The sequence below is a fragment of the Pseudophryne corroboree genome, chromosome 1 (assembly GCF_028390025.1).
Source record: "Pseudophryne corroboree isolate aPseCor3 chromosome 1, aPseCor3.hap2, whole genome shotgun sequence".
In the NCBI taxonomy this organism is placed as follows: domain Eukaryota; kingdom Metazoa; phylum Chordata; class Amphibia; order Anura; family Myobatrachidae; genus Pseudophryne; species Pseudophryne corroboree.
In genome coordinates this window covers 447517286-447544550 of record NC_086444.1, presented here as the reverse complement: position 1 = coordinate 447544550, position 27265 = coordinate 447517286, and the positions used below count along the sequence as shown (strand labels likewise).

Below are 27265 nucleotides of genomic sequence, written 5' to 3'. Positions count from 1 at the left end.
GGGATATGGTAAGCTATGTAGTCTGGTTGCCCCTCCTGGCTCCTCTGCACACTGTGACAGCAGGCCAGTCGAGCAGCTTCATTACAAGATGTCCGCAACCCAATAGCTGGAGGGAGCCCAAGTCCATAATAGTGTAACTAGGTAGTTCAACTGCCACAACACACCACAACACAACAGGACAGATGGTCTGGCGCTCTAGGCTGCATCCTGATTAGCCTAATGGTTGATAAGATACTGGTTGGGCGGCCCTGAGTCTGGGAGGCCCATGAGAGAATGCTGTCTAATGGATGATCTGGCTCTGTGATGGATATAGATAATGTTTATATGGGGAACTCTGCAAAAGGTAGAGAGGAAAGAAAAGGAGAAAAAAATACTCAGAACAAAGTGTACAGAGAAAATCAGAACAGTATCACTGGTGCAGGACAAAGGCATGTACATTATGACTTAAAGTAAGTAGCTCAGCAGATGATGGACAAGTGGCTTTAGATAAACATATAGGGAAAAGAATGGCTAATCAGATTTACAGCCATGAATGTTATCATAAGACTCATTCAGAATATAGAGGTCCCTGTACTAAAGAGCGATAAAGGGGGACAAACGAAAATATGCTGTGTGATATGTACTAAAGGGATTTGCTCTGCCTTCATCCTGCTAGCGCTATTAGGAGGCTATAATATCAGTGCTGCACCTGGGTCACTAGTGCTGCCATAGACATAGTGTCCCAGGTGTTACTAAAGCTGGGCATACACGATACAATTATCTGTCAGATAATCTGACAGATCTGAGTGGCTGGAATGAAAACCTGGAAATCGATAAGAGCAAATGGCAATCAACCATTTGCTCCCAAACACTGGAAAAATGGACAAAAACTGTTGTTCATACAAATTGGTTAAATCACGGATTTAACCAATTTGTCTGAATGTCAGATTTTTCCCATTTTTCCCCTGCTCTCCTCACTCGTATCTCCAACTGTCCCTCTGCTACCTCTTCCTGGATGTCCCAGCGCTTTCTTAAACTTAACATGTCTAAGACCGAACTGATCATCTTTCCTCCCTCCCGCATAACCTCACCTCCTACAATCTCATTATCTATTGATGGCACTACTATCTCCTCTAGCCCCCAAGTGCGCTGTCTTGGAGTAATCCCTGACTCCTCCCTCTCCTTCAAACCACACATTCAGCACCTCTCACAAACTTGCCATTTTCATCTAAAAAAATATTTCCAGGATCAGACCCTTTCTGACCCAGGATGCTACTAAGACTCTTATCCACTCACTGGTCATGTCCATACTGGATTACTGTAATCTCCTCCTGACTGGCATTCCTGACAAACACCTCTCTCCACTCCAATCTATCCTCAATGCTGCTGCCCGGCTCATTTTCCTCACCAAACACACTACGTCTACCTCTCCTCTCCTACTAGACCTTCACTGGCTCCCCTTCCCTTTCAGAATCCATTTCAAGCTTCTTACACTCGCTTACAAAGCCCTCACCCACTCCTCTCCCATCAACATCTCTGATCTTATCTCCCAGTCCCTTTACACTCCCACCCGTCCTCTTCGCTCTGCTAATGCACGACGACTTTCCTGCCTACGGATCACCTCCTCCCACTCCTACCTCCAAGATTTTTTCCGTGCTGCACCACTTCTCTGGAATTCCCTACCTCTCCCCCTCAGACTCTCCACCTCTCTACAAAACTTCAAACGGGCTCTCAAGACCCACTTCTTCACCAAACCCAGCCAAATCTCATCCTAACCCTCTGTTCTACACTCTCCATGTACCCCATCTGTGTCACCCCTGTCTGTCTACGCCTCCCCTTTAGAATGTAAGCTCTCACGAGCAGGGCCCTCTTCCCTCATGTGCTTATCCTTTCTTACTTTAATAATCTTCAACTGCATCAACTCCAGCAGTCTTCTGCCACCTGATACTTATTCCAGTGTAATCTGCTGATGTAACTATGTTTATTTACCCTGTACTTGTCCTATACTGTCATCAACTGTAAGTTGCTGTTTTCCTGTTTGATTATTTATGTACTCTGTAATTGGGCGCTGCGGAACCCTTGTGGCGCCATATAAATAAAGGATAATAATAAAATAATAATAATAGTGCAAATTAATTAAGTATATATAAAGGTTTACTGTACATTTTGATTTCTGTACCACAAATGTTCCGGAAGGACCAGACATGCCAAGCTTCTTATCACAAGTTTGTAGTTCAAACTATTTTGTCAGATTTGTAAATATGCACTATTATTAATAAGCACATTGTAGTATGGGGTGTTCTTGTGGAAAGGAACAATTTTAATGTGTGAGTTACACAGTACTTTTACAATGGTTTTTATCTGGATTAAACATAGGAAGGCTTATAAAAAGTAGATATGATGCCCAAGAACTTGTACTTACTTCCTTGAATGTCACTTTTTTGTAAACGTGACCTAGGAAATTGTTATACTTTTGGAAGGGTTCACCACGTTTTACAAAATACATATACAAATTCTGAGCAAGCATAATAAAAGCAAAGTGCAAAACAGTCTCACAGGTCACAAATAATGCAGAACATAGGAGTTTACAAGCCATATAAACTTGCTGCATAGCAAGTCACCAAACCCACAAGGCAGTGCCAGCCAAACCATCATATCTTACAATCTATAGGGGAGGGCACATATACAGGGTTTTCATAGAGGGGAGAGACAGTGAGCAAGGAGCAGAGAGCGGTAAGAGGTTGAAAGCTTTAATAATGAAGTAAGTTTGGAGAGCCCGTTTGCAGCTTTGGAGAGGCAGAGAGTTTCATAAGGAGATGGAAAGAGTTCTAGTGGTGGTGAGAACATGGCGGGAGTAGAAACAGGTTATCAGCTGGGAAGAGATGCAGCAGTCATTGGCAGAGCAAAGTGGTTGGGTAGGAGTATGGATCTTAGCCAGATTACAGGCAGACAGGGACAGACAGGGTGGTCAACCAGGTGCCCCCACAGATTAGGGACCCCCACACTGCCACAAACATTGCCTCCTGACCAGCTCCCACCACAGTTGCAATGTATTAAATCATGTCTGCTGCCAGTTCCCGGAACTGCCAGCAGCGCCACCGACATGATGTATTATGCTTTGACACTGCCAGTAAAGGGTATAGTGGCTGTGGCGTTTGTGTGGGTGGGAGGGTCACTGCCGGCAGCATAGCAGACATTCTGTGCAATGCTGATGGTAAGGGGTATAGAGGTGGCGATGGCAGCAGGTGTATTGGTGGGGCGTCAATTTTATCAGCTGATCCCTTACAACTTAGCTGCCCTAATGCCCTTACAAGCTATGCAAGCTGGTATGGAGGGAGATGAGGCTGGAAATGTAGGAGGGAGATTGGGTGAGAGCTTTTTAGGTGAGTGTGAGGAGTTTGAATTTGGTTCTGTAAGAGAAGGGAGCTAATGTAGGGCATGGCAGAGAGAAGAGGCAGTATGGTTGGAAAGAAAGATGAGCCAAGCTACGGCAATAAGGTAGGATTGGAGGGTAGAGAGGTAGGAGTCAAAAAGGACAGAAAAGTAGACGTTGCAGTAATCTAGGTGAGAGATGACCAGTGAATGGAAAAGTGTTTTCTGTGTCATAGGGCAGAATTCAAACGTTTTTCTGCTGGCAGCCAGTAGATGGCGCCCAAACGGAGCAACAATTGAGAGCTGCCGGCGTCTGCATTTCAGCTTGCACCCCCCCAGGGATAGCAAGCTGAAATGCGTGAAAAACATCCGAATGGCCTGTTTCGTGATCATGCCCAGCACTTTGGTCGGGTTTAGCTGCTTTACGTGGCTAAACCTGACCTCTATGGGCGCGATCAGGGTGATCCCCCTGCCCCATGCCTTGGACATCTCTGCTTTGCTCGCATACCACCATCAGGCTTCTACCTGCTTGCTTGCACCTCATGTCATCTGTCTGTTGCCCCTCGCCACTAGATTGTTAGCTCTTCAGAGCAGGGCCCTCTTTCCTCTTGTCTAAGCCCTCTTCTTGACACATTTCACTCAGCGACCATCTTTACCTGCTTTTTCTCCTGCTGATAAATGGCCCCTCTCTATCTATGGCCGCCAGCCCCAAGTAGTACAATGATCACTCCCTCACTCCTTATATCTAAGCTGTATTGTGTATGAGAATTGTGGTGCTCTTTGTTACCTGCACTCCATTTTTGTTATTTATTTACTGTTATGCTAAGTTTTGTCTCCCTGTACTGTCCTTTGTACGGCGCTGCAAAACACTTGTGGCGCCCTATAAATAAAATGTAATAATAATAATAATAATAATAATAATAAAAAAAATAAATAGAATATCATCTTGTGATCTCTCGTCACATTAGACAGAAGATTGGGCATGATATATCAATTGAATATCACCCATAGTGTCACAAAGGAATTGATACTGGAGACATTTCGAAGGTGCAAGCTGCAAGACTGGGAGAAAACCTGAATGTGGGGTTTGAAGGAGAGGGTGGAGTCGAGGATAACTCCTAGACAATAGACTTGCATAATAGGACAGATGGAGAAATTGTAGATGGATAGTAACGTGGATCGATGAGAGTGAAATTTCCCACCAGGTCAGAGAAGGTAGACCACTGCTTCCCCTGATGGCCATTAGACTGCACCTCATATCAGTCATACTGTCCCAACATCAGTTGTAAGTAGTGATGAGCGGGTTCGGTTCCTCGGAATCCGAACCCGCCCGAACTTCACCTTTTTTTTACACGGGTCCGAGTGACTCGGATCCTCCCGCCTTGCTCGGTTAACCCGAGCGCGCCCGAACGTCATCATCCCGCTGTCGGATTCTCGCGAGACTTGGATTCTATATAAGGAGCCGCGCGTCGCCGCCATTTTCACACGTGCATTGAGATTGATAGGGAGAGGACGTGGCTGGCGTCCTCTCCGAGTCCGTTGTATTATATTAGAACTTAGTTAGTTATAATTGTGGGGAGGATTGGGGACGGGGAGCAGCTGTTAGGGAGTACAGTGCAGGGTTTTGAGTTTAATCCGTTGTTTCTCTGCCTGAAAAAAAACGCTCCACCATATCTGTGCTCACTCAGTGTGCTGCACTGCTGCATGATATATCTGTGCTGAGTGCACTGCTCACACTGCCTAATTGTGGGGACTGGGGAGCAGTTATAGCAGGAGTACAGTGCACAGTTTTGCTGACAGTGACCACCAGTCCAGTATACGTTTGTCTGCCTGAAAAACACTGTGGTGTTTTTTTTTTTCTTTCTTCATGCTAGTTTGTTTAGCAGTCTGCTGACACTGCAGTGTCCACCAGGTCCGTTATACAGTATATTATATATATAATTAAGCACTAAGCAGCAGTACGGTAGGCCACGGCTGTACCTACCTCTGTGTCGACTCGTCACTCGTCGTCCATAAGTATAAGTAATACTATCCATCCATCTACATTGTATACCTGTGGTGGTTTTTCTTTCTTTCTTCATACTAGTTTAGCAGTCTGCTGCTGACACTGTCCACCAGGTCCGTTATACAGTATATTATATTTATATATAAGCACTAAGCAGCAGTACGGTAGGCCACGGCTGTACCTACCTCTGTGTCGTCACTCGTCGTCCATAAGTATAAGTAATACTATACTATCCATCCATCTACATTGTATACATGTGGTGTTTTTTTTTTCTTTCTTCATACTAGTTTAGCAGTCTGCTGACACTGTCCACCAGGTCCGTTATACACACAGTATATTATATTTATATATAAGCACTAAGCAGCAGTACGGTAGGCCATGGCTGTACCTACCTCTGTGTCGTCAGTGCACTCGTCGTCCATAAGTATAAGTAATACTATACTATCCATCCATCTACATTGTATACCTGTGGTGGTTTTTTTTTCTTTCTTCATACTAGTTTAGCAGTCTGCTGACACTGTCCACCAGGTCCGTTATACAGTATATTATATTTATATATAAGCACTAAGCAGCAGTACGGTAGGCCACGGCTGTACCTACCTCTGTGTCGTCAGTGCACTCGTCTTCCATAAGTATAAGTAATACTATACTATCCATCCATCTACATTGTATACCTGTGGTGGTTTTTTTTTCTTTCTTCATACTAGTTTAGCAGTCTGCTGACACTGTCCACCAGGTCCGTTATACAGTATATTATATTTATATATAAGCACTAAGCAGCAGTACGGTAGGCCACGGCTGTACCTACCTCTGTGTCGTCACTCGTCGTCCATAAGTATAAGTAATACTATACTATCCATCCATCTACATTGTATACCTGTGGTGGTTTTTTTTTCTTTCTTCATACTAGTTTAGCAGTCTTCTGACACTGTCCACCAGGTCCGTTATACAGTATATTATATTTATATATAAGCACTAAGCAGCAGTACGGTAGGCCACGGCTGTACCTACCTCTGTGTCGTCACTCGTCGTCCATAAGTATAAGTAATACTATACTATCCATCCATCTACATTGTATACCTGTGGTGTTTTTTTTTTCTTTCTTCATACTAGTTTAGCAGTCTGCTGACACTGTCCACCAGGTCCGTTATACAGTATATTATATTTATATATAAGCACTAAGCAGCAGTACGGTAGGCCACGGCTGTACCTACCTCTGTGTCGTCACTCGTCGTCCATAAGTATAAGTAATACTATACTATCCATCCATCTACATTGTATACCTGTGGTGGCTTTTAGTTGTGCGCAAAATATGGAGAACAAAAATGTGGAGGTTAAAAAAATAGGGAAAGATCAAGATCCACTTCCACCTCGTGCTGAAGCTGCTGCCACTAGTCATGGCCGAGACGATGAAATGCCATCAACGTCGTCTACCAAGGCCGATGCCCAATGTCATAGTACAGAGCATGTAAAATCCAAAACACAAAAGATCAGTAAAAAAATGACCCAAAAATCAAAATTAAAAGCGTCTGAGGAGAAGCGTAAACTTGCCAATATGCCATTTACGACACGGAGTGGCAAGGAACGGCTGAGGCCCTGGCCTATGTTCATGGCTAGTGGTTCAGCTTCACATGAGGCTGGAAGCACTCATCCTCTCGCTAGAAAAAAGAAAAGACTTGCGGCAAAAGCACAGCAAAGAACTGTGCGTTCTTCGAAATCACAAATCCCAAAGGAGAGTCCAATTGTGTCGGTTGCGATGCCTGACCTTCCCAACACTGGACGGGAAGAGCTTGCGCCTTCCACCATTTGCACGCCCCCTGCAAGTGTTGAAAGGAGCACCCGCAGTCCAGTTCCTGATAGTGAAATTGAAGATGTCAGTGTTGAAGTACACCAGGATGAGGATATGGGTGTTGCTGGCGCTGGGGAGGAAATTGACAAGGAGGATTCTGATGGTGAGGTGGTTTGTTTAAGTCAGGCACCCGGGGAGACACCTGTTGTCCGTGGGAGGAATATGGCCATTGACATGCCTGGTGAAAATACCAAAAAAATCAGCTCTTCAGTGTGGAAGTATTTCAACAGAAATGCGGACAACAGGTGTCAAGCCGTGTGTTGCCTTTGTCAAGCTGTAATAAGTAGGGGTAAGGACGTTAACCACCTCGGAACATCCTCCCTTATACGTCACCTGCAGCGCATTCATAATAAGTCAGTGACAAGTTCAAAAACTTTGGGCGACAGCGGAAGCAGTCCACTGACCAGTAAATCCCTTCCTCTTGTAACCAAGCTCGCGCAAACCACACCACCAACTCCCTCAGTGTCAATTTCCTCCTTACCCAGGAAAGCCAATAGTCCTGCAGGCCATGTCACTGGCAAGTCTGACGAGTCCTCTCCTGCCTGGGATTCCTCCGATGCATCCTTGAGTGTAACGCCTACTGCTGCTGGCGCTGCTGTTGTTGCTGCTGGGAGTCGATCGTCATCCCAGAGGGGAAGTCGGAAGACCACTTGTACTACTTCCAGTAAGCAATTGACTGTCCAACAGTCCTTTGCGAGGAAGATGAAATATCACAGCAGTCATCCTGTTGCAAAGCGGATAACTGAGGCCTTGACAACTATGTTGGTGTTAGACGTGCGTCCGGTATCCGCAGTTAGTTCACAGGGAACTAGACAATTTCTTGAGGTAGTGTGCCCCCGTTACCAAATACCATCTAGGTTCCACTTCTCTAGGCAGGCGATACCGAGAATGTACACGGACGTCAGAAAAAGACTCCACAGTGTCCTAAAAAATGCAGTTGTACCCAATGTCCACTTAACCAAGGACATGTGGACAAGTGGAGCAGGGCAGACTCAGGACTACATGACTGTGACAGCCCACTGGGTAGATGTATTGCCTCCCGCTGCAAGAACAGCAGCGGCGGCACCAGTAGCAGCATCTCGCAAACGCCAACTCGTTCCTAGGCAGGCTACGCTTTGTATCACCGCTTTCCAGAATACGCACACAGCTGAAAACCTCTTACGGCAACTGAGGAAGATCATCGCAGAATGGCTTACCCCAATTGGACTCTCCTGGGGATTTGTGGCATCGGACAACGCCAGCAATATTGTGCGTGCATTACATCTGGGCAAATTCCAGCACGTCCCATGTTTTGCACATACCTTGAATTTGGTGGTGCAGAATTATTTAAAAAACGACAGGGGCGTGCAAGAGATGCTGTCGGTGGCCAGAAGAATTGCGGGCCACTTTCGGCGTGCAGGCACCGCGTACAGAAGACTGGAGCACCACCAAAAAAACCTGAACCTGCCCTGCCATCATCTGAAGCAAGAGGTGGTAACGAGGTGGAATTCAACCCTCTATATGCTTCAGAGGATGGAGGAGCAGCAAAAGGCCATTCAAGCCTATACATCTGCCCACGATATAGGCAAAGGAGGTGGAATGCACCTGTCTCAAGCGCAGTGGAGAATGATTTCAACGTTGTGCAAGGTTCTGCTGCCCTTTGAACTTGCCACACGTGAAGTCAGTTCAGACACTGCCAGCCTGAGTCAGGTCATTCCCCTCATCAGGCTTTTGCAGAAGAAGCTGGAGGCATTGAAGGAGGAGCTAAAACAGAGCGATTCCGCTAGGCATGTGGGACTTGTGGATGGAGCCCTTCATTCGCTTAACCAGGATTCACGTGTGGTCAATCTGTTGAAATCAGAGCACTACATTTTGGCCACCGTGCTCGATCCTAGATTTAAAACCTACGTTGGATCTCTCTTTCCGGCAGACACAAGTCTGCAGGGGTTCAAAGAACTGCTGGTGAGAAAATTGTCAAGTCAAGCGGAACGCGACCTGTCAACATCTCCTCCTTCACATTCTCCCGCAACTGGGGGTGCGAGGAAAAGGCTACGAATTCCGAGCCCACCCACTGGCGGTGATGCAGGGCAGTCTGGAGCGACTGCTGATGCTGACATCTGGTCCGGACTGAAGGACCTGCCAACGATTACTGACATGTCGTCTACTGTCACTGCATATGATTCTCTCACCATTGAAAGAATGGTGGAGGATTATATGAGTGACCGCATCCAAGTAGGCACGTCAGACAGTCCGTACGTATACTGGCAGGGAAAAGAGGCAATTTGGAGGCCCTTGCACAAACTGGCTTTATTCTACCTAAGTTGCCCTCCCTCCAGTGTGTACTCCGAAAGAGTGTTTAGTGCCGCCGCTCACCTTGTCAGCAATCGGCGTACGAGGTTACTTCCAGAAAATGTGGAGAAGATGATGTTCATTAAAATGAATTATAATCAATTACTCCATGGAGACATTCACCAGCAGCAATTGCCTCCAGAAAGTACACGGGGATCTGAGATGGTGGATTTCAGTGGGGACGAATTAATAATCTGTGAGGAGGGGGATGTACACAGTGAAAGGGGTGATGAATCGGACGATGATGATGAGGTGGACATCTTGCCTCTGTAGAGCCAGTTTGTGCAAGGAGAGATTGATTGCTTCTTTTTTGGTGGGGGCCCAAACCAACCAGTCATTTCAGTCACAGTCGTGTGGCAGACCCTGTCGCTGAAATGATGGGTTGGTTAAAGTGTGCATGTCCTGTTTATACAACATAAGGGTGGGTGGGAGGGCCCAAGGACAATTCCATCTTGCACCTCTTTTTTCTTCTTTGCGTCATGTGCTGTTTGGGGAGTATTTTTTTGAAGTGCCATCCTGCCTGACACTGCAGTGCCACTCCTAGATGGGCCAGGTGTTTGTGTCGGCCACTAGGGTCGCTTAGCTTACTCACACAGCTACCTCATTGCGCCTGTGACAGGACGATACCGTACGGAAGCACTCGCAGCTTCCGCGTCCCGTTGACTGCGCACAGAATGGAAGGTCAAGCCGCACGAGGCCTGACCACATAGGGGATTCCCTGCTTACCGTCAGTAACCGCCTGTTACTGACTCCACCCACTGCGCTGTGGGCGGGTTCTCGCTGCCACCACCAAACTCCTAACCTGCCGTGGCGTTTGGAACCACGGTTCTGCTCTGTATGTGCCGACGCACTGCTTTACCACACCTGTGTGGTGTTGACGAATCCCCTCTAGCCACTTGCTAGGCCTCTACCGGTAGCTGGCGGAAGGCGGAGCTTGGAGACGTCAGGTGCTTCCCTGGACAGCCGGAGGACGGGGCTAGGTTTGGCCTAACCCTGTTGGTCACAAGATGAAGCAGTCTTCTTGAGGCAAAGGTGTTTATTGCTCAAAATAACCTTTAAAAAGGCTCCTCCCTATTGCTAGGGGCAACAGCATACAATTAAGATGTTTCAGCAGAAGAAGATGTTACAATACACAATCCTATGGGCCAACTGCCCTCCTTTTATCCCTCTCCAAGACCCTCTACCACAGGGGGTAAGCCCGCCCTGTGGTGTACAACCAATCAATGTTTACCCATGAGCTGTGCATGCTCTGGACTCATGCACACCTAACATTGTCCCCAATGGACAGTGGGGAGTGGCCGGTCTCCTTTGTCTCTCCCATCTGGGAGAGCAGGCTACTCCCACGGTGCCGTTCAGTCTGGCTGGGGGGAGGTTTTCCCTCCTAAACTGACTTCCAGAAACCTGCCCGGGACCCCTTCTCACTGCCTGCAGCCTGGATTTGGGCTCCAGAGCTGGGCAGCCTGGCTCCCCGGTCCAGGTCTCTGGTCCACTACGGCTGATCTCCATGGAGCTCCAAGAAACCACTCAGCTTGTTTTATGGCTAAGCTGCTTCTCTTTCTCCCTGTCCCCATTGGAACTGTGAGGCTGGATGGGAATGCATTCCGTTTTTAGGGAAAAGGTCTGGGAGAATCCATCAGCCTGCACAGCTATGGATTCCCCCCTCCTGGGACACACAATCAAGTAAGTGCATTTTATCTTTAAATACATTACATTTTTAAATCACACTGTACATTTCTCTTTAAATATACCCTGAGCCTGTGCCCTGCACAGACTCTACACACTCAGGCACTGCAGTGCCTTCCCTAGCCCTGCAGCCTGGCTGCGAGGGCTCTCTGTGTGCTGGAGGTATGGGGCTGGCTTCCCCCATCCTCCAGCCTGCTTTTCTGCCTCTGGGGTTCCAGGGAGCTGGCTCTCCCTGTCCCCCCAGGGTGGCACTAATCAGTGGCCTCGCCGCACGCAGCGGCGCACCCCCCTGTACCTAAGCCCGGCGGACCGGGACACTTGTCCCGGCCGCCGTGACCCTGGCTTGTTTCAGCGCTGAGGCGCCGGGAGCGTAGCTCCCGGACCCCAGCGCTCACCATCCTGCTGGCCCGCCTAATGTGCCCACGCCGCTAGGGAGCCGGCTAGCCCGGTCCCCCCTGAGCGGCGCCTGTCTTGTGGCCTCGCTGCAGCGTCCGGCGGGGAGCCGGGCTGCAGCGCACCCCCCTCGCCGGCTAGCAGCCCGGGACGTCCGTCCCGGCTGCTGCGGCTGGCCACCCGTGCTGGGCTGAGGCGCTGGGAGCAGAGCTCCCGGCCCCCAGCGGCGGCTCTCACATAGAGCACTGCAGCGGGAGCCGAGCTCCCAGCCGCAGCGCTCACCCTTCTCCCCGGCGCGCACACTCCAGTGCGCCCGGGGCTACACTGACCGCTGCCGGGAGCGGAGCTCCCGGACTCCGGCGGTCAGCGGCTGCCTCCTCTCCCCCGGCGCGCACACACTGCTGAGCGCGCCGGGGGCTGTTCTCCCTGCCGTGGTCTCCGGAGGGGTCCGGGACCACGGCACATATTAAAATACATTTTAAACACATTAGTAAAACACGGCGCCTAGCGCCCACAATGCATTTTTAAATCTGGCGCCAAGCGCCCCTTTGTCTTTGCAAATGGCGCCGGGCACTAGGGATTAACCCCTTCAGTGCCGCAGGCGGCCATTTGCCCCGTGGCTGGGGCTCTCCGGCCACACTCCTCCCCCCCCATTCAAGCGGGTCAACCAGGGACCCATGTCCCAACGATTTGGGTCCTGGTCCCGCAGTCCGTTGGGGTGAAGGGGACGCTACCTGGGGGGTGTAGGCTCCGGCCTAGACAGTTCATCCATAGTGCAGTGGGCCTCTCTTCGTGGGTGCACAATGTTCAAATAGTCCACCTGAAGTCCAAGTTCAAGGCTCCACCACAAAAGTCTGTCCAATTTCCCCAAGGTAGGTTGCAGCCACCTAACAGGTAGGTGGTAAGTCACCACGGTGGGGGGCCGGTTACAAACAAGTGCCACCCACGGTGTCCCAACTGTGGCATACCCCACCTCCCACAATAGCAGTATTCTGCTCAAACAGGCCACAGGGTGCTCCTGCCCATATGGCTCTTTCTGGCTCGGTACTGCTCCCAGTCCGTGCAGTGGCGCAATAGTTCGTAACACACAGTCCTGGTCAAGAATGTGCGCCATCAGCACTGGAGCGGGTACCCGAGCCTCTTTCAATGACTGGAATGCCAACTCGCAAGCGGGTGCAAAGTCCACTGACTTGGGAATGCCCTTCCTAGCCATCTCTGTCAAGGGGTTCACTACAGGACTAAAGTCAATGACAACATGTCCGTAGGGCCTTACAGGTTCTAAGGTCAGTACCGGTCTGGGTGATGTGGGTCGGGGACAGCCTCTGGTTGCCTCCACCCCCTCTGGGTTGGGCCTACCCCTGTCTCCTCCCACATGGTGCCCCAGGCACTGCACCTCCGTCATACCTATCTGGCAACTGTCTGCCCTAACTGTCAGACCTGCCCTCCAATCCTCCTCTGTCGACCTATGACTCGGGAAACCTACCCTGTCACCTAGGCCTACTCCTTCCTCCTCGTCCGCTACCTGTGCCACAGTGATGGCGGCCAGACCACCAGCCTCTGGATCCTGTGTGGCATCCACTACAGGGAGGCTGTGTGTCTTCCCCGATCTACGGTGCACAGGTAGGGGACCTGCTATGTCCACAGCAACTTGCTGCAAGGGTTCTCCTATGGGCAGAGGCCCAGAGACAACACAACCGCTGGAGTGCCCCGGCTGCCAACGCATGGCACCAGCCTTACAGTTGGTCTGGGCGTCATCCGACATTCCAGACCAGGGTAAGCTCTGTGTCAGGCACTTCAGGGTACGGTCTATCTCCGGGTTGCTGTCCAAAGGGGTTTCGCTGGCAACCGACACCGGTTGCGCAGGAACGTTCCCTGAGGGGACCAGTTGGACACATTCCCTATCTGGTCTATCCCCTCCCACTTTCCTGGCTACCCTGTACCTTAACCCTTCCCGCCCGGCCAAACTTCCTGCCCCAACCCTGTCAAGGCCGCTGCCAGAGTGGCGCCTCATGCCTTTCGGGGATGGGTCAGAGAGTTGAGCCTCCCTAAACTCCTGCCTGTGGCTCTCAATCTCTCCTAAATTGGGACACTCTACAGGGGGATCTAGGTGGGGACTACTAGGGTCAGTCTGGTAGGGGTCAGTCATGGAAAAGTCAATGTGGTTTCTCATACTCACCGCCGGAGTTGGCAAACCACTTGGGTCAGGAACATCATTGGGCACCCCCACAGGATCAAACGAGCTGGAACCGACATCCTCTGCGTTGCTAGGGGACGTGGGCATACCAGAGGCAAAAGGCATGCGGGGTCGATGTGCTGATCTAGCCGCTGTAATCTTTTCCTCTGGGCTGGTTGATGCTGTGGTTGGCTGTGCTGGCAGTTGTCTAGCAGCTGTAGTCTTTTCCTCTGGGCTGGGCGGTGCTGGAGTAGCTGATGTCAATGGTGGTTTTGGAACTTGACTCCGGGGAATGGCGCCAACAAACATAGTGACGATCCCACCACCCAGATCATTTCCTAGGACCACATCAGTTGGGAGACCATCCATGACGGCAACTTCTCGCAACTCGGGTCCAGCTCCCCAGTCCAGGTAGACTCTTGCCATGGGAACCGCTTTTTCTGTTCCTTCTGCCAGGGTGATCGTGGCAGTGCGACCCTGCAATACTGCAGCAGGATCTATAAGGTGGGGGCTCACCACAGTGATTGAGGCCCCAGAGTCTCTTAGGCCTTCCCCCTGCAGGGGTCCCACGTGGACCGGCTGCAGGTGCCTCCACATGTTGTGTAGGGGCTGTTTGGCCATGCAGGTGACTCTCTCCGCAGAGTGCACCTGTCTCTCGCCACACTCCATCGGACTGACTGGAGGGGGAACAGTCTCTGTAGGCTCATCTCCTCTCGTCAAACAAGCGATCCGGGCTCCAGCACTCGGATTTGGGGCACGAGTCTGGGGTGCTTGGGATGCAGGACAGTTCATCCTCAGATGTCCGATTTTCCCACAGCCGTAGCACTTCTTCTCCAGTCGTGGCACCGATGATCTCTGATCAGTTGCAGGGACGCTGCGGTGCGGTTGCTGGCCAAGAGCACCCGGGTTGGAAGATGCTTGTCTTTGGGGGTGATGAGTTGAAGAGGGGGTCCCCCTGGTGGTACAGTCTTTTGGAGCTGGCTGCTCGCTGGGCGCTTCTGGCCCCGTGGCCGAATTGCCACATATTTGTCGGCTAATTGGGCAGCCATTTTTAAGCTGGGTGGCTCCCGATCTAGCACCCACTCCTTCACTTCTTGGGCGCACCTGCGGTAGAACTGCTCCCTGCAGATCAGGTCGATCAGTGCGTCCCATGTAGTGGCTTCCGAATCCTTCACCCACTTCACCACGTACTGCCGCAGCTGGGTGGCGAACTGCTCATGGGTGCTGCTAGGATTCTTAGGCAAGTCTCTGAATTTCTTCCTGTAAGACTCGGGAGTGATGAAGAATCGCTGGAGGAGGGCCTTCTCGACTTCGTCGTAGTTCCCACAGTCCTCCGTCGCCACTCCTCGATAGGCCTCCAAGGCCTCTCCATGCAGAGTGGGCACAAGGTGTCTCACCCACTCTGACTTGGGTAGATCGTGTAGTTTACAAGTCCTTTCAAAAACTTGCAAATGTCCATCAATGTCCCCATCACTGTCGGCAAACTTGGCAAACTGAACTCGTCCTGATCTGTGCACAACAGCTGACAACGGCTCCCGGGGTACCACGGCCTGTGGTGCCCGCTCCGCATACCACATCCGAATGACAAGCATGCGTTCTTGCTCCGTTGCCCTTTCCCCCAATTCCGCTAGCCGATCTGCTAGGGTATCCGGGTCGCCCCCCCTGGGACGTTGGGATCCTGGCCCTGCTAGGGATTGCTGGGAAACATGGCTGTTGTGAGAGAGGGCGGGGCTTGTGGATCTCACCGGTCCTGTGCGAAGGTCCACTGTTGGGTCGTCCTCTGCGATGCTGACGCCATCAGTGTTTTCCACCTCTACCCGATGAGACTCCTCCCAGCTCCTGAGCGCCGCCTTCATGACGCTTCTGGACGCGTTGGAAGGGATATCCACACCCTTCCCCTGGCATACGATCTCCAGATCCTCCTTGGACATTCCGCTGAATTCCGCCATCTTGTGCGTTCTCCTGCGCTGCAGTTACTCCTCTCCTGAGTAACTCGGCTTCTCCAATTGGGTGATGAAAAGCCGCCTGGGACTATCCCACCGCTGCCACCAATTTCTGTGACAGGACGATACCGTACGGAAGCACTCGCAGCTTCCGCGTCCCGTTGACTGCGCACAGAATGGAAGGTCAAGCCGCACGAGGCCTGACCACATAGGGGATTCCCTGCTTACCGTCAGTAACCGCCTGTTACTGACTCCACCCACTGCGCTGTGGGCGGGTTCTCGCTGCCACCACCAAACTCCTAACCTGCCGTGGCGTTTGGAACCACGGTTCTGCTCTGTATGTGCCGACGCACTGCTTTACCACACCTGTGTGGTGTTGACGAATCCCCTCTAGCCACTTGCTAGGCCTCTACCGGTAGCTGGCGGAAGGCGGAGCTTGGAGACGTCAGGTGCTTCCCTGGACAGCCGGAGGACGGGGCTAGGTTTGGCCTAACCCTGTTGGTCACAAGATGAAGCAGTCTTCTTGAGGCAAAGGTGTTTATTGCTCAAAATAACCTTTAAAAAGGCTCCTCCCTATTGCTAGGGGCAACAGCATACAATTAAGATGTTTCAGCAGAAGAAGATGTTACAATACACAATCCTATGGGCCAACTGCCCTCCTTTTATCCCTCTCCAAGACCCTCTACCACAGGGGGTAAGCCCGCCCTGTGGTGTACAACCAATCAATGTTTACCCATGAGCTGTGCATGCTCTGGACTCATGCACACCTAACATTGTCCCCAATGGACAGTGGGGAGTGGCCGGTCTCCTTTGTCTCTCCCATCTGGGAGAGCAGGCTACTCCCACGGTGCCGTTCAGTCTGGCTGGGGGGAGGTTTTCCCTCCTAAACTGACTTCCAGAAACCTGCCCGGGACCCCTTCTCACTGCCTACAGCCTGGATTTGGGCTCCAGAGCTGGGCAGCCTGGCTCCCCGGTCCAGGTCTCTGGTCCACTACGGCTGATCTCCATGGAGCTCCAAGAAACCACTCAGCTTGTTTTATGGCTAAGCTGCTTCTCTTTCTCCCTGTCCCCATTGGAACTGTGAGGCTGGATGGGAATGCATTCCGTTTTTAGGGAAAAGGTCTGGGAGAATCCATCAGCCTGCACAGCTATGGATTCCCCCCTCCTGGGACACACAATCAAGTAAGTGCATTTTATCTTTAAATACATTACATTTTTAAATCACACTGTACATTTCTCTTTAAATATACCCTGAGCCTGTGCCCTGCACAGACTCTACACACTCAGGCACTGCAGTGCCTTCCCTAGCCCTGCAGCCTGGCTGCGAGGGCTCTCTGTGTGCTGGAGGTATGGGGCTGGCTTCCCCCATCCTCCAGCCTGCTTTTCTGCCTCTGGGGTTCCAGGGAGCTGGCTCTCCCTGTCCCCCCAGGGTGGCACTAATCAGTGGCCTCGCCGCACGCAGCGGCGCACCCCCCTGTACCTAAGCCCGGCGGACCGGGACACTTGTCCCGGCCGCCGTGACCCTGGCTTGTTTCAGCGCTGAGGCGCCGGGAGCGTAGCTCCCGGACCCCAGCGCTCACCATCCTGCTGGCCCGCCTAATGTGCCCACGCCGCTAGGGAGCCGGCTAGCCCGGTCCCCCCTGAGCGGCGCCTGTCTTGTGGCCTCGCTGCAGCGTCCGGCGGGGAGCCGGGCTGCAGCGCACCCCCCTCGCCGGCTAGCAGCCCGGGACGTCCGTCCCGGCTGCTGCGGCTGGCCACCCGTGCTGGGCTGAGGCGCTGGGAGCAGAGCTCCCGGCCCCCAGCGGCGGCTCTCACATAGAGCACTGCAGCGGGAGCCGAGCTCCCAGCCGCAGCGCTCACCCTTCTCCCCGGCGCGCACACTCCAGTGCGCCCGGGGCTACACTGACCGCTGCCGGGAGCGGAGCTCCCGGACTCCGGCGGTCAGCGGCTGCCTCCTCTCCCCCGGCGCGCACACACTGCTGAGCGCGCCGGGGGCTGTTCTCCCTGCCGTGGTCTCCGGAGGGGTCCGGGACCACGGCACATATTAAAATACATTTTAAACACATTAGTAAAACACGGCGCCTAGCGCCCACAATGCATTTTTAAATCTGGCGCCAAGCGCCCCTTTGTCTTTGCAAATGGCGCCGGGCACTAGGGATTAACCCCTTCAGTGCCGCAGGCGGCCATTTGCCCCGTGGCTGGGGCTCTCCGGCCACAGCGCCTCTTTTTTTTCTTCTTTGCGTCATGTGCTGTTTGGGGAGTATTTTTTGGAAGGGCCATCCTGCGTGACACTGCAGTGCCACTCCTAGATGGGCCAGGTGTTTGTGTCGGCCACTAGGGTCGCTTAGCTTACTCACACAGCTACCTCATTGCGCCTCTTTTTTTCTTTGCGTCATGTGCTGTTTGGGGAGTATTTTTTGGAAGGGCCATCCTGCGTGACACTGCAGTGCCACTCCTAGATGGGCCAGGTGTTTGTGTCGGCCACTAGGGTCGCTTAGCTTACTCACACAGCTACCTCATTGCGCCTCTTTTTTTCTTTGCGTCATGTGCTGTTTGGGGAGTATTTTTTGGAAGGGCCATCCTGCCTGACACTGCAGTGCCACTCCTAGATGGGCCAGGTGTTTGTGTCGGCCACTAGGGTCGCTTAGCTTACTCACACAGCTACCTCATTGCGCCTCTTTTTTTTTCTTCTTTGCGTCATGTGCTGTTTGGGGAGTATTTTTTGGAAGGGCCATCCTGCGTGACACTGCAGTGCCACTCCTAGATGGGCCAGGTGTTTGTGTCGGCCACTAGGGTCGCTTAGCTTACTCACACAGCTACCTCATTGCGCCTCTTTTTTTCTTTGCGTCATGTGCTGTTTGGGGAGTATTTTTTGGAAGGGCCATCCTGCCTGACACTGCAGTGCCACTCCTAGATGGGCCAGGTGTTTTTGTCGGCCACTTGGGTCGCTTAGCTTAGCCATCCAGCGACCTCGGTGCAAATTTTAGGACTAAAAATAATATTGTGAGGTGTGAGGTGTTCAGAATAGACTGAAAATGAGTGGAAATTATGGTTATTGAGGTTGATAATACTATGGGATCAAAATGACCCCCAAATTCTATGATTTAAGCTGTTTTTTAGGGTTTTTTGAAAAAAAAACACCCGAATCCAAAACACACCCGAATCCGACAAAAAAAATTCGGTGAGGTTTTGCCAAAACGCGTTTGAACCCAAAACACGGCCACGGAACCGAACCCAAAACCAAAACACAAAACCCGAAAAATTTCAGGTGCACATCCCTAGTTGTAAGATGGTGGGGCTGGTGGAAACATGGTCAAACATTGATTTGCGTAGTGTGATCAGATTTCTGCGACATATCAGCAGCTGAAATTTATCACCAACTTGTCGAGGTGTACGGTGATAATGTCGTGTCACGGAAACGGTTTGAGGCACTGCCTTTGATAACAGCAGAACGTTCAAGATAGCAGTGATCTTGCCGGCCAAGCATGTCCAGCACAGGCAGTATGACTGATATGAGGCCCTGTCTAATGGCGGTGAGCAGAATCAGTGGTCTACCTACTCTGGCGTAGCTACCATAGGTGCAGGCAGTGCAGCTGCTATGGGACCTAGAGCTGAGAGGGTCCCACCTTCCCTGTCAAAGTTTAATGTGTTGTATACATTTTCAACCATTGGGTGGTACATAGGGGCCCTTACAAACTTTTGCCTTTCATCCTACATTATATCCAATTACACCCCTAAACCTGCTCATTCTACTGTGGTATAAAATGAACTGTTACATGTAGTAATATGAACTGGAGCACTGTAATGTGGCACAATATAAAAGTGGAGGCACCATAGGGTGGCATAATATGAACTGGGGGCCCTTTAATGTGGGCATAATATGAACTGCGGACACTGTATATAGTAATGTGACTTAGGGGTACTGTATTGCATGATGTGTACTGCCAGCCCTACCATGTGACATACTATGGTCTATAAAATAAATAAGGGCAGTTCTACGGGGGATAACATTATCTAAGGCACTACTATAGTTCAGTAAGTAAACTAGGGCACTATTATGGGGCATACAATGAACAACTGCTGCAGAGAAGTGTCTCTCTAGAAGCATTGGGACAGGGGACCCTTCAAAATGTTTCTATGGGGCCCACACATTTCTGGCTACGCCCCTGCTCTGGCCTGTCAGGAAATTAGTATGAAATAGAGAACATTACACATGTGAGAGGTCTTGTTACCTTACTTATCGAACCACCCTCATATTATTATGGTGACTGTAGCACAAGATGGTCCATGAAGACTGTCCTGCATGTAAAGCATTTGGATGCACATGATCAGTAGTAAGTGTCTGTGAAAATTGTTTTCAAATGTTGGTCTGTACATGCAGACAGATTCCAATCTTTCTACCAATATCCTGTGTTTCTATCTGTGTCTGGAAAGCATGCTTTTGCATCAATGTTTCAGTCTCAAGCATTAAACATTTAAACATAATAAAATCCCCTGTGACCTTGATTTATTATTATGTTTGACACTGTTTTGTTTGTCGAAAATGTAAAGAAATGAAAAAAGACAAACTAAAATCATGAGCTCAGTTCTAGCAATGACATCACTGCAGCGTATACAGGAAGCTGTAACTATGATTGGTATTTTGTTTTTAAATCACTAAAAAGTTACTGTTTGTTTGTTTTTTAAACGTCAAAAAGTATAAATGAACACATTCTATATAAACTCTTTCGATTCTATGAATCCTAATATAGGTTGAGTATCCCTTATCCAAAATGCTTGGGACCAGAAGTATTTTGGATATCAGATTTTTCCGTATTTTGGAATAATTGCATACCATAATGAGATATCATGGCAATGAGACCCAAATCTAGGCACATAATGCAGTTATGTTTCATATACACCTTATACACACAGCCTGAAGGTAATTTTAGCCAATATTTTTAGTAACTTTGTGCATTAAACAAAGTGTGTGCACATTCACACAATTCATTTATGTATCATATACACCTTATACACACAGCCTGAAGGTCATTTAATGCAATATTTTTAATAACCGTGTGCATTAAACAAAGTTTGTATACATTGAGCCATCAGAAAACAAAAGTTTCACTATCTCACTCTTGCTGAAAAAATTCCGTATTTCAGAATATTCAGTATTTTGGAATATTTGGATATGGGATACTCAACCTGTATTCAATCCTTCATCAAAATATTGAGCAAAGTGTCCTGTGTGGCATACCGTAGCTGTAATTCAGTGCCAGATTTTAATTCTCCCAGAATTTCTCCTCAGGAGACTCTGACTTCCTGATTATGACATCAAACATTTACCTGTGTCTGCCCAGATTCTGGACACAGATAGAATGCTGTCATTATGGAAATCATTGATCTCCACTCTAGATTTATTGATTGCAGGATAAACCTGAAAAGCAGTAGGTCCTATTTCACTAGTGCCTTGCAGTCCGTGAGTATGGAGAAATAAAAAATGTGACTTCTATAGAAAACAATGATCTCTGTAATGGCAGGTACTTCAGCTGTGACCAACATGTGGTCGATGTGTCTAACTGATTCGGAGGTAAATCATTCTTGTGTAATTAGGAATCTTTCAAAGGCCTGCAGTGCATTTGTCTACTTTAGACTGAATTATAAAACCTTTTTTTTTTTTTTTTTAATTCTTCTCTTACTAAAGATTAGAAAATATTGCACTGCCATCCCGCTCAAAGTGTTATATTTTCATTACTTTTCGAATCATCCTGCAAAATGAACCTAAATAACATTACAATCTTAAAATTAGATGCTTTAGGTAGAATAATATAAGCAGAAAATACTCACCCTCCCAATCAGGACAGGCTCTGGCCCTGCATACTCTTCTATCACAAAGAACTGGTTCCAGACCCAACTACGTTTGGACCGGGGAGGTGGCCCAGGGCCCTGTGGAGGTGAAGATGGAGACCCGGTATCCCCACTGAGCCCGTGAGAGAATTCCTCCATGAGAGGGGCAGGGGAGGAACAGCCCAAAAGTAGTAGAGAAAGTAGAGGGCACAAATGGATGGTAGGCATTGGGAGGATGGAGACCCCGATATAGCAAAATGGGGCCAAGGGCAAAGGTCACAAAAAGTAGTGATTCAGTTGCTGCGAGTCAGAGTATTCCATGTAGTAAAGTCTTGGAGTTGAGGTCGCACCTTAAGCCATGAGATTTGGAACTGACAAAAATAAAAAAAGGAGAGAAAGAAAAGGGATTACAAAAGAGGACTATGTTTTACATTTTAAGCATCTGATTACCCCAGTAGATCTTCCTACACTCATATATACATATGTGTATTCGCAGCAGCTTTGCAAATGCAATCCTTAGCAATGCAAATGCAGAAGGTGCATAGCCCCTCCTTCCTGCATTTGCGATCTGTACACTGCAATGCGATCGCAGCTCTGGATGAACATCGTGACCATCAGTCGCGATGTTCATCTGAGACTGCAGACTGAGTAAGACTGAGCTTACTCAGACTAGCGGTTGCAGTGCGGCTTGTGAGGCCAAGAAAACTGTGTCTCACCACACAGCCCTTGGCCTCAACACTTCCGCCACCGCCATCCCTCTCCTTGAACGCCTCTGCCTGTCAATCAGGCAGAAGTGTTTGCATTATTACAATGCGATTGCAGGACCAGATCTGCATATGCGCAGAAAGGGTCCTGCACGTGCACAGCTTCCCAACCAACCTGAATCAGGCCCTATGTAAGATATATTTACTAAAGGTCGATTTTCATTGCTGCTTTATTTTTTGGCCATGAAAATCAATCTATTTCTAATGTTAGTAAATGTGTGTTTTATTACTGGAAACACAACATCGATTTAGTTTGGTTTTCATCGGATTGAAATCGGTATAAATCGACTTTAATAAATATTCTCCCAGTTCTCTATTCTCTTCACTGGCTGCCTCTAAGGTGGCGATTGTGTTTAAAGACTGACTTGATGACATTCAAAGCCATGCATCAAGCCCTATATAATCCTAGACTCTTAAAGCAGCTTCTGATTCCTTATACTCCCACTTGTCCATTGCGATCCACAGATGAAGGACTGCTAACAGTGTCCTATACTGCATGTGGGGCTAGAGCTTTTAGCTTTGTGGGTCTCTTACTTTGGAACTCGCTGCCGCAAACAGTCCTAGAGGCCTCCTCTATACAAATGTTGAAATACAGATTAAAGACTTACCTGTTTATTCAAGCATTAATGCCCCCTTACTTTCATAATACCAAATGATCAGCTCTCTTTTCTGCACTCTTAAATGGTTTTATTTTTTATGATTTTTTTTTTCATTATGCAAATCTAAAATGCTATATGTTCTTTTGGGAGAAAGGCACTATATAAATACATTTCTTATTATTATAATTAAAAATGACTGATTTATTGAGGTACTGAATATACCTGAAATGTTATATGTTTCTTTCTTTATATATAATGTATTTTGAGTTCCAGAATCAATCCCTATGAAGTCGTAAATGTTATTTAACTCAGGCTCCACTGACATGTAATATAATGGCCCAGGTGCAGAACAGCAGCAGATATAAACCTATCAAAGCAGGGCCCTACTGCCTCTGTGTATGTGCGTTGTCATCACTATGTCACCCTGTTTTGCAGCACAGAATACTATACCGCCACTTTCTAAATAAAGTAAGAATGAAAAATGTCTTTATTACAAAGTATTACACAATTATATAGGAAATAACGGTAGTATTGGTAGATACAATAGATAGGTTAAGTGGAGTATAAGAAGGAGGACCTATGAATGGCATACAAGTAGCAGTGGACTTGGAAAGTTGCTATATTACAGATGCTACATATTCTTTGCTGCAAATAAAAAACAAATCACAAACATAAAATAAATCCATGCAAGTAAATATGGTTATTGCTGAACTGTTTCTATCCAAACCCCCCACCATCACCACCACCACACACACACATTTCTTTATCCCAATCTATCCATACTGGAGAAAGGTTCTAATTATTCTTATACCTCTGTCTTTCCCCATAGGCTGTAAAAGATTATATATGTTCTATTTTTGACTCCCATCCGCTAACACACACATTCCCTCCATTTCCCTCTCTGTTTCTTCACCCCATTGCACCCCCCACCCCCCTTATCTTGAAGTTATTTCCCCTGTTTGGATTTTGCTGCGTACAAATTGTACCATCTGTCTCTCCTCTCCACTTCTCCTTCCCTTTCTCCTCTGGCTTCTCCTCTCTCCCTCTGTCTCTTTGTATGCCCGTCATGTTCAACACTTTACGCTTTACTGCAATAAGAAGAGGATAAGAAATCATAGGGAGAGCAACTGAGAAAGGAAAAAGGGGAAAGCAAGAGGGATAGAGAAGAGATGAGCAATGAAGGACAATGCACAGAGCAAATGGGGGAGAGGATGAATAAAACAAAGCATTAAATGTTAGTGACAAAGAACACACATGGAACATAGAAAGGATGCTATGGAGGAGAGCAGCTTGCCTGGACACAATTTGTGCCACTGCAGAAGTTCTGTGGCTCTGAGGGACACACATGACCATCTGGAGAGACATCTCACTGATAGCAACACATCTCCTGTAGTATTACATCACAGACACTAGCAGGTGCCCATAATTTAAACACATCACAGTATTCATAATTGCGTCTAGGGGTTCCTTGTGTGTGTTACTTTATATATTTCTTCTGTTCCACATTTAGATTTTTTTTAATTGCTTTTCTATCGGAATCTTAATCCTCCCTGTGACTGCTGTCTTTTTTAATGCCACCCTCCTGCTATCTCCATTCCAGTAGATTATTGTATGGATGGTGAATGCTGGGTATTAACTTCCATATATAAATTCTGATTTATCACCTAGGTCTGCATCAGTGCATCAGACAAATGATACTGTTAAATATACACGTCAGGTGAACTGTCTGACAGAATGTGCTATGTGACACTCTGGCAGCCTTTCCCTCTACCACTGCTTCTGCTCCCTAAAACTCTTTATAGGACCCCATTTCTGCTCACTAAAACTGTTATTGCCTTCCATAACTGCCGCCTGTAATGCCTGATTAAACCATTTGGTGCATTTGATCCCATTGTTCAATTAAATCTCTCTTCACAACACACCTCTTTTTACAATGCATTATATTGGCCTAAACCGTTTTCCTGCAGCTTTTCCATTACTTATTATATTGCTCCACCATCAACATAACCTCTCCCTGTAGCTCCCCTATTGTTCCACAAAACTGCTCCACATAAATTCTCTAATTGCTCCATAATTACACCCAATAATTGCATTCATTACCCAGTTTAACCTTACTTCACCATAAATGTGTTGCATAACTTCCATTGAAAAAAAAAAAATCTGTTCCTGTGAGTGATTGACCTTCTATTTTGTAACATTTACATTCCCTGTAATGATTGCAATATCCACTGTCTGCACCTGATTTCACCCCTTGAACAGCCTCACACATAACTCCAAGGAATGGTTACTAGAATTCCTAGGTCGTCTCCTGTGGCATAAAGTGGCTGTAACTCCGCCCACTGCTCCTAGTCGGTGCTGTTGCTGTGTGTGTGTGTGTGTGTGTGCATGAGGAGCTGGGGTATCATGCAGACAGCCGGGGAACAACTGTGACACTACTATGCATATTAAATGCAATTGGGGATTATCATATATTTGTAGAATCACATTATCCCTGCATGAATGCAATGCACATAATGCACGCTGCGTCTGTGTGCTATGTCAGTATGAGTGTATGTCTGTACACATGTACCACACAGAGACACACACATCATCATCATATATGTATAATCCTCAAATCATACACATGAAAACACCGGGTGAGAGGCGCTACAGGCGCTACCCCTTACGGAAACAAGTGCATGAACATAAGCTGCTGTCATTCACACAATAACAGATAACACTTATTACATGGAAGCAGAAGTTTCAACGCACCGTATAACTCCAGACGCTGAGACAGAACGCTGCAAAGACAGGTCAAGATGGGAGAGAGACCTCTGCAGAACCCGATCCAGATGTGTGTGTGAGGGACCACTGAACAGATGGATGGAAATATATGAGAGACCGCTAAAGAGACTGCTCCAGTTGTGAGGCAGACTCCTGCAGAGAGTTCCAGATGTGCGAAGACAAGACTGCTGCAGAGACAGCTCCAAATCTACGAGCGTTTGCTGCAGAGACCATGTGATAAAGATGAACAGACAGTATTACAGATAGTTAGTGGCAGACAGACAGTGTTAGAGAGAGGATGACACACATAGGATGAGGGTGAGAGAGTGTCAGGGAGTGGGGGAGAAAGAGAAAGAGAGAGACAGGGAGTAAGACTGAGACAAGCAGATACAGGTTCCTGCAGATGCTGCTCTGGTTTTAGAGCGAGTCATGCTGAGAATACGAGTTGACATGCACCCCCTCCCCAAAAAAAATCCTCTGCACTCCCCCCTCCTCCTCACTCTCTCTTTTTTTTATATCTCTCCTCCTCTTTCTTCCTCTTTCTCCTTTCCTCTAATACAAGAGGACACAAAATACAGAGAGAGACAGAGACAAAGTGACAGCGAGAAAGCAGAGGGACAAGGAGTGAGATAAACATAGAGCTCACTCAGACTGCCCAGACAAAACAGAAAGACATAGCCTAGATAGGGAGGTGAATGGAGCAAATAGTTACTGCACACAGACAGCAAAACAATGATAGATTGCTGGAGGGATAACGGAATTAGTGAATGGGCATCTGACATGACTTGTTTTGGATGTACTGTGAATCTGTGTCCCTGGGGTTCCTGCTAAATACAGAAAGAAAAAAAAAAGGTCCCACAGTCACGTCAGAAAAATATACAGGAAATGAGAGTTTAAATTAGAGAATGGGGGTTAATACAGTGGGTACAATGTAGAGCAGAGGAAAATAAATAGAGCATTATGAATGTATAGGGATGATAGGAGAAAAGAAAAAGGGGTGTGATGATTTTAGACACTAGGGAAGAGATTAGAGCTTTCTTAGAGATTAATACCCTCTGTATTATACAAACAAAATCCAGTATTTAAAATACACGTTAGCCCTTATAAGTCTTCGCTGGAAGCTAGTTAGGCAAGTGGCAGTATTGCTCCAAATTGTCTGATACATAGTCCCAAACACAATTACCTGTTATTTACTTATATAAGTGTTAGGTGGATGCAGTGTTGGACTGGGGCATGAAGGGCCCGTCAGACGAATGCAATGATAAGGGCCCAACAGTGGGTGTGGCCAGCCCCCAAAGAGTGGACAAGCCATTAGAGGCCATGTAACTGACCCAATAATAGAGCAGTAATAATAATAATAATAAAAATATTAATACTACTACTACTACTAATATTTTATTTATATAGTGCTCTTTCTCCCATAGGATTCAAGACACTTTACAGACATAAAAAAAAATAGTACAAGCTACAAACCATTTTAGTATTACAGCAAGCAGAAAAAAATGACACAGAAAACCAAAAAGAATATCTAGAGAGTAGGCATATAGCCAGCTTGGCACCGTCATTTTGGGTAATAAAGTCCTTG

The 27265-nt window shown here is 48.1% G+C and overlaps 1 protein-coding gene across 3 annotated transcripts in view; it reads right to left on the bottom strand.

Moving 5' to 3' along the window:
• CDH24 (cadherin 24) overlaps positions 1 to 26130 on the bottom strand; it is a 145868-nt gene extending 119738 nt beyond the window's left edge. Inside the window, exons 1-3 of one of the 3 annotated variants that reach the window (XM_063913555.1) lie at positions 25669 to 26130; positions 23895 to 24005; positions 21555 to 21925 (exon numbers count right to left, since the gene is read on the bottom strand). In XM_063913555.1, coding sequence (XP_063769625.1) covers positions 21555 to 21782 — 228 coding nt within the window. In that variant the 5' untranslated portion in view covers positions 21783 to 21925; positions 23895 to 24005; positions 25669 to 26130. The remainder of the gene's footprint in view (positions 1 to 21554; positions 21926 to 23894; positions 24006 to 25668) is intronic. The other 2 variants (XM_063913556.1, XM_063913554.1) reach the window with 2 other exon arrangements.
• Positions 26131 to 27265: the final 1135 nt, after the last annotated feature.